The sequence below is a fragment of the Physeter macrocephalus genome, chromosome 14, assembly GCF_002837175.3.
Source record: "Physeter macrocephalus isolate SW-GA chromosome 14, ASM283717v5, whole genome shotgun sequence".
NCBI classification, from domain to species: Eukaryota; Metazoa; Chordata; class Mammalia; order Artiodactyla; family Physeteridae; genus Physeter; species Physeter macrocephalus.
Genome location: NC_041227.1, coordinates 118,063,725 through 118,075,652, shown reverse-complemented (window position 1 = coordinate 118,075,652; position 11,928 = coordinate 118,063,725). Strand labels below are relative to the sequence as shown.

General features: G+C 37.6%; 1 protein-coding gene and 1 non-coding gene across 2 annotated transcripts in view; both read right to left on the bottom strand.

The window, feature by feature from the left end:
- Positions 1 to 11,928, bottom strand: part of MEIOC (meiosis specific with coiled-coil domain) — a 19,501-nt gene that overhangs the window by 3,021 nt on the left and 4,552 nt on the right. Inside the window, exons 4-7 of the mRNA XM_024130185.1 lie at positions 8,272 to 8,429; positions 6,103 to 6,207; positions 1,354 to 3,223; positions 715 to 849 (exon numbers count right to left, since the gene is read on the bottom strand). Coding sequence (XP_023985953.1) covers positions 715 to 849; positions 1,354 to 3,223; positions 6,103 to 6,207; positions 8,272 to 8,429 — 2,268 coding nt within the window. The remainder of the gene's footprint in view (positions 1 to 714; positions 850 to 1,353; positions 3,224 to 6,102; positions 6,208 to 8,271; positions 8,430 to 11,928) is intronic.
- LOC112066639 (small nucleolar RNA SNORA11) lies at positions 5,544 to 5,673 on the bottom strand. The gene has a single exon (XR_002892783.1). It is a non-coding gene; the product is annotated as a small nucleolar RNA SNORA11 (small nucleolar RNA).

The following is an 11,928-nucleotide window of genomic DNA, read 5'->3' as shown; positions in this document are numbered from 1 at the left end:
CCTGCCAATTCAGGGGACACGGGTTCAAGCCCTGGACTGGGAAGATCCCACATGCCGCGGAGCAACTAAGCCTGTCTGCCACAACTACTGAGCCTGCGCTCTAGAGCCCGTGGGCCACAGCTACTGAAGCCTGCGCTCCTAGAGCCTGTGCTCCACAACAAGAGAAGCCACCGCAATGGGAAGCCCGTGCACTGCAACAAAGAGTAGCCCCCGCTGGCCACAACTGGAGAAAGCCCATGCACAGCAACGAAGACCCAACGCAGCCAAAAATAAATAAAATAAGAGTACAGGGTTAAGAAAATGAAATATGGTAATTTCCTGTTAATTTACTATCTTGTATAATGCAAGCACAGCTTGCTCATGAAGCTAGGAAACAAATGTTTGTGACTAAGAAATGGGACTTTCCCTGTAAATAATATGCAAAATGATTTTTGCTTAAAAAAAATTTTCTTTCTGTTGAGGAATAGTTCCATTACTAATTTGGGTTTCTTGAAGAGGAACCACTTAGACTATTAAACCTACTATTTCAATGACTGAGTGGGGCTATTTTCCCTTTCCTGAATAACTAATAGTTCTAGGTCCAAACATGGAAAAGAATACATTTCAGAGAGTTACACATAAATGTGATTTTAAAATCCTTCAGAATTCTAACTTGCTGAAGCATTTTAAAATTTTATCAGTTTAAAAAATCTATTGGATATTTTCACAGCTTACTCTGGCTTGTTCTCGAAGTTCATCCACAATTAAGCGATCAACTCTAGATGGGTTGGAGGTCAGCCTTGGAATTGGAGTATTATTAGTACTCGATACCTTTTTCCCTGGATAATTTTTGGCAAGGGCCAATTCAGTCTGTAAAAAAATTATATAACTTTTAGATGCTAAATTTTCTAAATATGATTCAGTCATGAATAATATTTCTCATAGGCCTAAGAAGTAAATTGAAAATTACTCCTTTAGATAAAAATTGTTTTGGTATCAAAAGGCAACAAATACAAACCACGGTACCACAGTACTTTTCTGTCACACTTAATGCATAAAATACCTAAACACTCCAATAGTTTAATACTTAGAAAATTCAAAGAAATAAACTTTCAACCCATTAAGGAAAAAGTCTACCTAACAGGCAAAATAAACTTTAAAATAACAAATTTTTTTAAACCCCAAGCATTTTTAGTCTCTAAATTACCTAATTAATTCTCTATAGTCATGAACTTAACAAATACTACACATTATAGAAGAATTCAACTTAAAAATAAGGCAAGTACTCTTTCTTAAACTACACTAAGGTAAATAAAATGAAGATAGGCAAAGGGGATATACTAAGTTACACCTAAATGGATAGTTTCGTGTTACCTTTTTTCTCTCCTTTTCTAATGCTCTCCATTGTTCATAGCACTCTTCTAGACGAATATGAAGTTCACTGGCTGGTCCACTGCGGGTTTTAATTGGTCTTTGAAATCCAAAAGTTGGCACGAAACCAGAAAAGGAATTATCACCATACATCATATCATTAAAATACGGGTATAAATGGCTTAAGTCATCATAAGAAAACAAATCATAGGAATCCAACAGTGGAACAACTGAATAGCCACATGGGTGTGTGGATCTTATGGGAAACCCATTTGAACCAAGTTGTTGAAAACTCTGATTATGCCTTAAATCTCCCATCATATAATTATTAGAAAAGCATGACACCTGTGTGCGATTCACACGGCTATTAATACTGTTGTCTCTACTTCCCTGTCTGTGGCTATTAAAATGACCCTGTGACTCCAACAGATCTTGATATGTATTTTGAGATAAGCTATCTAAATGCTTTGGCCCTTCCTCGGGGTCATAATGGCCACTCTGGGGTGTAGCTTGAAAATTATGTTTGTTTACATTTTCAATGATCCCATACTGCTGAGCTGAATAGTTATCACAAAATCCATTTGGCTGCTTTATTTTTTTTTCGTTAACAGATTCAAAGAGATTTTCTTCTCCAGTCTTTGTCAGTCCTTCCATGTGAGTGACAGATTGAATTCTTTCTGCACCATTGTAACCAAAATCACAACTAGAAAATGGTGATGGGTTTTCTTGGCAATACTTCTGAAATAAATTGCTATTTGCTGATAAATTTGTAGATGATAGTTGCAGGAAATCTGAAGAATGGTTAGAACCTTTTGAAGCTGCACTTAAATGAGTATTTAATTTCATCAAGTTACCTTGATTTCGATAAGGAATAAGAGTGTTATTTTTTGTTTGGACATTCATCCAAGTTGGTCTGTTTAAGTTGATACCGCCTGAAGATGCTGCTGAGTTTGCCAGTAAATTCACTGACCTAAAATACTCAGAATTTGGGGGGTCCGGTTTAGTAAACTGTTGTTTTTCTGTGACATTAGCAAAATCATTATTAGCTGGACAAGCTGTGTGAGGTTTTAGTCCATATTCTGATTTTAAGCCAAAATCAGCAGTAAATGCTTCCTTTGCAAACTGTTTTTCTGTCAGATGTGGTATAGTTTTTGGAAATGTGAAATTCTGCTGGTCAGATATTGTCTCTTCCATTTTTTTCTGATTTGCTGGTTTAACCTGAAATAACTTTGTGTAGGTGTCTGCTTCTACAGTTGGTGTTTCAGGTGTCCCACTGGCTAATTTTTTACTATCTTGGACACTAAAATTTGAACACTTATTCAGCTTAGCCTTATTAGGATAAGCATATTCTGGGTATCTACAATAATCTGCATTTTCATTGTATCTATTAAATTGGGAAAGAAACATCTCTGCCCTCTTTTGCTGTAATGGTGCTTCAAGACCTTTAGCACATATTTTCTCTCTTCCATAAGAGTAGGTATCAACTCCTGATTCTTTCATGATGTCAGACAGACCAATGTGTGGTGTAAAACATTTTTTGATAGATAGATATTCTTGAAATGTCGTCTTAGCTGTATCATTTGTCTGAATACTGTACCAGTTAGAATGATCACTTCGTGAGGGGTACATCCATTGTTCTTCAAGGTCTAAACCAGTAAATCCATGATAAAGTTCATCTATTTTTTGTTGTGGTATCAGATTACTATTATGCAGGTACTGCTTTTCCACTGCTGACACAGATTCACCAGTATAAAAAGCTTGCTGAGAGATGGCTGTATCTATTGGCCTTTTGGTTTCTGTTAAGAGGTCATGGTGATCTGCAAATCTGCTTGTGTTCACTGGCCAAACTGACTTTAAATTGGAGGAGCAGGTCCTAGAACAAGTAAATATATTTAATTACAATTTAGGTTTTAAAGTCTTTATTTCCTTAGTGGAGAAAGTAGGAAAGGCTTTCAAAAACATTTATATTGCCCCACCTCACCACTCTCTAATCCTTTCCAACTTTGCCTTATAAGCTGCCATTATATCCAAATAACTATCACTTGAAATGTGCTATATGCTACATAAATATGCATTTTAATCTTAATATGTCTTCACTATACTTTCCCAAGAGACATATACTAAGGCCTGAGGCTGGTGACTACATGGTCTTACATGAATTGTTTTGTTTTTTAATTTATTTTTCTTTCTTTCTTTTTTATCTGTGTTGGGTCTTAGTTGCGGCACGTGGGATCTTTGTTGAGGCATGCGGGCTCTTTTATGTTGCAGCCCGCAGGCTTCTCTCTAGTTGTGCCGTGTGGGTTTTCTCTCTCTAGTTGTGGCGTGCACGGGCTCCAGAGCGCGTGGGCTCTGTAGTTTGCGGCATGCGGGCTCTCTCATTGAGGCGCATAAGCTCAGCTGCCTGCAGCATGTGGGATCTTAGTTCCCCGACCAGGGATCGAATCTGTGTCCCATGCATTGGAAGGCAGATTCTTTACCACTGGACCACCAGGGAAGTCCCCACATGAATTGTTTATATATAGTAAGTAGAAACCAAAATAAATTTTTCTTTTAATTAAGTTATTATATAATACAAAAGTGTTGTTGATCTCAGTTATTTTTAAATAAAAAAGATGTGCTGGGATTTCCCTGGTGGTCCAGCAGCTAAGACTCTGTGCCCAGTGCAGAGGGCCCAGGTTCGATCCCTGGTCAGGGAACTAGATCCCACATGCCGCAACTAAGAGTTCACAGGCTGCAACCAAAGATCCCGCATGCTGCAACTAAAGATCCCACATGCTGCATAACATGGCTTCCACACCCAAATAAAATGATTAAAGCATACTTTAAAAATTTTTACCTTATGAATAAAATCCATACATATTTCTGCACAGCAGTAATGATAGTTTTATTTTTGGAGGTATAAAAGTCCTTGGAATTTATATTCTTTAAGCCAAATTTTAGCTCATGAACTCAAGGGAAATAGCTCTGAATTATGCAAGAATAATTATGCAAGTTTCCAAATGAAAGTTCTTTTTTTTTTAGATTAATTTGTCTTTTATTTGCCAGTATAACTACAGTAGCCTGCAAACTTTTTTAATCTATAAATTTATTTATTTATTTATTTATTTTTGCCTGTGTTGGGTCTTCGTTTCTGTGCGAGGGCTTTCTCTAGTTGTGGCAAGCGGGGGCCACTCTTCATCGCGGTGCGCGGGCCTCTCACTGTCACGGCCTCTCTTGTTCCGGAGCACAGGCTCCAGACGCGCAGGCTCAGTAGTTGTGGCTCACGGGCCCAGTTTGCTCCGCGGCATGTGGGATCTTCCCAGACCAGGGTTCGAACCCGTATCCCCTGCATTGGCAGGCAGAGTCTCAACCACTGCGCCACCAGGGAAGCCCTTTAATCTAAAAAGCACATTTTAGGGCTTCCCTGGTGGCGCAGTGGTTGAGAGTCCGCCTGCTGATGCACCGGACACGGGTTCGTGCCCCGGTCCGGGAAGATCCAACATGCCGCGGAGCGGCTGGGCCCGTGAGCCATGGCCGCTGGGCCTGCGCGTCTGGAGCCTGTGCTCTGCAGGGGGAGAGGCCACAACAGTAAGAGGCCCGCGTACCGCAAAAAAAAAAGCACATTTTACATCACAATCCAACAAACACACACATATATAATGTGTATACATATATAAAAGTGAAACAAAAGTTTTGCCAAAAACGTCTACCCCGAGTGTTAATTCTTTTTAAGACTTTTTTTTTAACCAAGGCAGAGCTGCATTGACACATCATAATCACCAACGTCCCTAGTTCATCTTAAGGTTCACTTTACGAAGTGAATAGTGTTTCATGTTCTATGGGTTTGGACAAAAGTATGATGACATAAAATCATTATAATGTCATACAAAGTATTTTCACTGCTCATAAAAACTCTGTACTCTATGTATTCATCTCCCCTCTCCCCGCAAACTCCTGACAACCATTGATCTTTTTATTGTCTCCATTGTTTTGCCTTTTCCAGAATGGCATATAGTTGGAATCTATTTTTCTGTTTTCCTTGAAGAGAGGGGTTCAAAGCCTTTATGCCTATAAGACCACTCATGGCCCACCCCCACGTGGACCGGACAGGCTCCAGGTGGCAAACTCCCCCACTAAATACTGTAGCTTTCCTTCCAGTACTGAGCCCTGTCCCACTGGTCCTGCCCAGCAGTCACATGGAGGTACAGGGGGATACGTGTTGGGTATTTGTTCATAGGAAGGCCACAAGTTTTGTGCTGCTTGTCACAATGAACCCAGATTCCTGTCGGGTGTGTTGTAAACAGACGAGCCATTTCTTCAGACCCCCTGCTCTAAGCACACCCCAACAAATGAAAGTTCTTAATAGCAAATTAAACTTTCAATTTTATGGCAAGCACCACAGCAAAATCAAGCCTTCTCGAAACAAATATCTGAATTAAGATGTCTACTGTCAGATGATCCTCTATTAACTAAAAATAAAAGTTAGGGCTTCCCTGGTGGCGCAGTGGTTGAGAGTCTGCCTGCCGATGCAGGGGACACGGGTTCGTGCCCCGGTTCGGGAAGATCCCACATGTCGCGGAGCGGCTAGGCCCGTGAGCCATGGCCGCTGAGCCTGTGCGTCCGTAGCCTGTGCTCCGCAACGGGAGAGGCCACAACAGTGAGAGGCCCGCATACCGCAAAAAAAAAAAAAAAAAAAGTTAATAAATAGGGTAATCTAGTACCTGGGAATTTAAAAGTTTACTACATACTGTATAGCTTATATAATATACTAACCCCTCAGTGAAATATGGCTGTGATTTATCTTGCTCTTCCAAAATGTTAGACACAAGTCCATATAAGTCTGTTTCACTACCATAGTCATTTCTTTCTGTTTGAATCCTAAAGATAAATGAATATCACATGTAAATACTTTTGCTCATATTGAAATACAATATATTGATTTCTATTTCCAGACTTATTCTGCCATTATTTTTCGATAAAATATTTGGATTGACTCTATACCATCATTTCAAATAAAAAGGGAACAGGAACTCAGAATATTTTCCACTTTAGCATAGTGTTTATGTTACATAAGTATTTCTCCTTCATTCCAAATCCTATGTCTAGTTCACAATGTATGCTTACCTCTTATTTCTCCAAAACACATGCTATTCATTTTAGGTGACCAAGATACAAATCTCTGATCCATGATGTTGCAGACACGGTTGGTACCATGGCTGCTCCTGAAATCATGTCTAGTCCTAGTATGCATCATTACATCAACAACACTTGCTCAGTTTTTCCATTTGTGATTTGAAAACCATATGAACCTGTTGCTCTATTTTGTGACTCTTTATACTAAACGTTGGATTAAAAAGTGAAATGTGATATGGTCATCCTAGATATCACAGCAACATTGCAGTTGTCCCTTAAATGTAAAAGATTTGGAGGCTACCCCTAAATCTTTGCGGAAGAAGTGACTGGTACTCCATGTACCTGAAATCCCACCTAGTGACTAAAACTATCTAAATAATACAAAATGTAAAAGCCACAAGGAGATGGAAAATTGGTGCCTTTTTACCGCTTATGGATTTTGGGTAATTTGTTCCTAGAAGTAATATGTTGTTTTAAATTGTAACTTCTTGTTTTTTCATATTTTATGTCTATCATTTCATAGTGTTAGGACATTTTAGAAATAAATAAAAATACCTTATATTTGCATAACATTCAAAATTTCATTGATCTTCATAACATATGAAGGGCAGATATTAGTAATCGTTAAGCTGTTGAATAAAATGATCATGTGATATTAAGAAACTTGAATTTCGCAAGGGCATGTGATTTGCCATGCTTTACTATACACTTGCTGAATAAATGGTCTGCCTACAAGTCTAATGCTTTTTCCATTACATCTTGTTATTTCAAAAAGATTCAATATAAAGTTTTTTTGTTTAATAATGTGTTACTATATATCTAGAAAAATATTCTATGCAATATATACCAAACTGTTAATAGTTGTTACTGGGAGGTGGAGAGGCAAGGTTATGGTAAAATTCTGCTTGCCTTTATATATTTCTGTAAAGTGTGAAGTTTTTCAATGAACATGTATCAACTTAAAAAATATTTTTGTTTTTTGTGGAATTATATGTTATATATAATGTATATATAATATATATATACATATATAATATATATGTCCTTCTAATAAAATCACTATTTTAGAGAACTTACCAAATTAAAAAAATTTTTTTACAATTATTTAATTAATTAGTAGATTTTAAAAATAATTATGTCCTGGTTAAACTAAAGATGCATCGGCCTCTATTAACTGCTCCCTTATTATAATTAACATAAAGGTAGTGTCACTCCCTTAACCTTCTCTTGGCAGTAAGCTCCCATAATATTCTATACTACTTCTTTTAAACCTCACTATACTTGCAGTGCCTGACAAGTTATCGTCGTCATCATCATCATTACTGTAAGATCTATAAAGGCAGGGATAATTTTTGCCATGTTAATTCTAATATCCCCAGTAGGAGAGAATCTGACATAGAGTAGGCCCTTATTATTACTGGAATTGAACAGAAAAATAATTAAAGTATCTTATGTTTGATAAAATCCTGTTTGTTGTATACTTGTGAAGGAAAAATTACTGAAAATTTAGAATTGGATTAAAAATATAGATTGAAAAACTGTAACTCATTTATATAAGTTATCTTTAGAAAGAGGAACTTAAGATTTACTCAGGGTTGCCTCTAATGAATGAAAAAAAAGTAATAAGAAAAAATTATACACACGTAACTATCCCGTTTAAGATTTCCTAAAAGTTTGATTAAACAAAATTATGATGCCATAACATAAAAATGCTGATATAGGGAACAAAGAGCTAATACAACTAGGTTCCCATGTAATCAAACTTGAAAACACTTGATTTAGCCTGAGAAATCTAATTTATTGATTTACCTGTTCTTTACATTGATCTGAGAATTAGAGGGCTGTTTAATATCATCTCCATACGTAGACCATGGTGCACAGAAAAGTGAAGAATCTACAGAACTTGCATATTCTGTTGATGAAGAAAGTGGAGCATAGGTCTGCCTTAGGTCAACACTGTCTTCACTCTGAAATTTTAAAGACATGTTTGTATACCAGACACAATCAAAACTGCATTTATTACAGAATATTAGCCAAATAATAGGAAATTTGAGGAGTTGGGAGACAAATCTAGACTTAGCCACTTAAGCTTACTTTACAGTAGGGGTTGGTGATTTTTTTCTGTAAAGGGCCAGGTAATTAATATTATCTGTGTTAAGGTCTCTATTGAAACTCCTCAACTCTGCTGTCCTAGCACCAAAGCAACTATAGACAGTATGTGAACAAGTGGGCGTGGTTATTCCAAGAAAATTTTGGACCCTGTTCCGTACCTGTTGCTTATCACTGGTATAAAACACCTACAGTTATTGCAGTTTTATTTTTTTGAACAGATGAGCATTATGTGGACTATAGCAGTATTATTATTATTATTATTATTTTTTTTTTTTTTGCGGTACGCGGACCTCTCACTGCTGTGGCCTCTCCCGTTGCGGAGCACAGGCTGAGGACGCGCAGGCTCAGCGGCCACGGCTCACGGGCCCAGCCGCTCCGTGGCATGTGGGATCTTCCGGACCAGGGCACGAACCCGTGTCCCCTGCATCGGCAGGCGGACTCTCAACCACTGCGCCACCAGGGAAGCCCTAGCAGTATTATTTTTAATAAATCATTTACAAAACTCAGTCTTACTGCCCCCAATCTGTGAAAAAAAGAGTGAATGTACATTTACATAGAATTTTCAAAGAAATTCCACAAACATTATTGTATCCAGTCAACCTTATGACATGGATATTCTCTATATTTTAAAAATGAGGAAATGGAGGCTACAAGTTACTGAGCTAAGAGGTGACAAAACTAAAACCCAGTCTCAAGGCCTTCTTACTCCTACACTAGGGCCTTTTAAAACAATATCTTTAATTTTCAGCCTAGTTTCTATTTCCAAGAGAAAGTGTAAAAATGAGACGAGACATAAAATGTTATATCTTAAGAAATTTTAAAGATATTACAATTAGAAGAAAAAACAAGCTCATTTTCTTTTTTCTTAACACTTCTATAATGAATTTTGAGTAAATAAGATAAAAAGTTTGAGTTTTAAGATTTTAATGAATTATTTAAAGTCCTGCCTCCTTCCCAAAGGGATTGAGGTACAGTGAAAATACTGCCCCTCAAATTTTAAATACTTAAAATAGTCTGAAAGTATAGATTCACAATTTTTAACTCTCCAAATAAGAAGCTAGTAAAACGTAAGATGTAATAACTAAATATCCAGGCATAAACACAGTAGAAATAGTATTTTCTTATAAATATAGAAGGTATATAGTCCTGGTTAAAAATATTTTCTAATTGCTTTCATTCTTTTAATCAAAATTTATGTAAAAAGAGGTAAAACATGTTTAGATCAAAACATTCCTAAATTTTTGTTCTTCATAGACATGATAATTGAAAAACAACACTTTAAACAGTCACTGAGTTTATACCAATAATATATGAAAATTAATACCTTCTAATCACTCACCTTCAAGAATCTCAAATATTTTACAGCCATTTGTTTAAATTCCAGTTATGATTACTATTTGAAACCTACACATTATAATTTTCTCGTTTATAGCTTATATTTTGTTGACTATTCTGAAGCTGGAGAAACTGAGGCACAGAAGGGATTTTGCTAAGAGTGCCACTAAAAACTGCCTTTCCAAAATTTCTGTTCGTTAGCAGTAACTTTTTTTTTAAAATTAATTAATTTATTTATTTATGGCTGTGTTGTGTCTTCGTTTCTGTGCGAGAGCTTTCTCTAGTTGTGGCGAGCGGGGGCCACTCTTCATCGCGGTGCGCGGGCCTCTCACTATCGCGGCCTCTCTTGTTCCGGAGCACAGGCTCCAGACGCGCAGGCTCAGTAGTTGTGTCTCACGGGCCCATCTGCTCCGCGGCATGTGGGATCTTCCCAGACCAGGGCTCGAACCCGTGTCCCCTGCATTGGCAGGAAGATTCTCAACCACTGCGCCACCAGGGAAGCCCAGCAGTAACTTTTATAAAGGATTTTATTGTTAGAACCTTTCATAATTTTATTCCTTTAGTTCTGCAGTTTTTATCACAGACCCCCTTAACTCTCTTTTAGGTTTGAAGTATCCAAAGTGACATAAATAATTGTTCATTTTTTGAAAGAGTTGCTTAAACAAAATAAGCATTTTCAGATTATGTAATATCAAATGAAATAAACAGTATTTGAAACTAAATGTATTTTGGGAGTATTATTTCAAGTATATTTTATATTTTAAAGTAAGATTTGAGTATTAGAAAAATTAAGTCCTTTTAAAAGATTGATTTAAATGTAATATGCTAGGATAAAACAAGTAACTAAAGTAATGTGGTAGATTCAAACAATTATACTTTAAATATCTGGATCCTTCTCAGTCAAAATATTTCTGGGAATTAAATATGCAAATGCTTAGAGTTGGCATATTAATTAGTCTAGATAACTGCAAAATGTATCACTTTATCCTTGCTATGCTTAATCAACTGAAATTAAATCCAAGTAAATTTTAGTAGTCATGTAAACATTACAGAGAGCAGTGGAATGCTGGTCTTGGCAGTGAAAAAGAGCTGGGTTCCACCTGGGCTTTGTCACTTAAGGCATAAGTCAAACTCTCTGAGCCTCAGTTTCTCTATCTGTACACTGGGTATAATACTATACAAGGTTGTAGTGTGAATTAAATAAAATTATTTATTTCAGGATATTTTTATAATTCAAAGCATAACAATATCAACAGTGATGTCCTGGTTAAATAATTTCAAATGAAAATGACTTACATTAATCTAAGCCTAATTTAACACGATTAACAACAAAACTAAACGTTTTACGTGAGGTAAAAGGCAGCACGTCATCAAAGACATTGTTAGAGCCAGAGAATAAAAGAGTAAAGAAAAATTTAAATTATAAAACGTATGTTTGGGCTTCCCTGGTGGCGCAGTGGTTGAGAGTCTGCCTGCCGATGCAGGGGACATGGGTTCGTGCCCCGGTCCGGGAAGATCCCACATGCCGCGGAGCGGCTAGGCCCGTGAGCCATGGCCAATGAGCCTGCGCGTCCGGAGCCTGTGCTCCGCAACGGGAGAGGACACAACAGTGAGAGGCCCGCGTACCGCAAAAAAACAAAAAACAAAAAACGTATGTTTGCACCGACTTGCAATAAACGCCGGAAGGAAGAAATATTTTATGGTCTTAGTAAATACAGATTTTTCTTACATTTCTGGCATCACGTCATGCTGAGGACAAGACAAAAATAAGAATCAACGAAAAATCTTATTCCTTATTTTCGAAACCAGTGTGTATTCTGCAGACTCTGTATTTAAAATGCTGTTACCGGGGACTTCCCTGGTGGTGCAGTGGTTAAGAATCCATCTGCCGGGGCTTCCCTGGTGGCGCAGTGGTTGCGCGTCCGCCTGCCGATGCAGGGGAACCGGGTTCGCGCCCCGGTCCGGGAGGATCCCGCATGCCGCGGAGCGGCTGGGCCCGTGAGCCATGGCCGCTGAGCC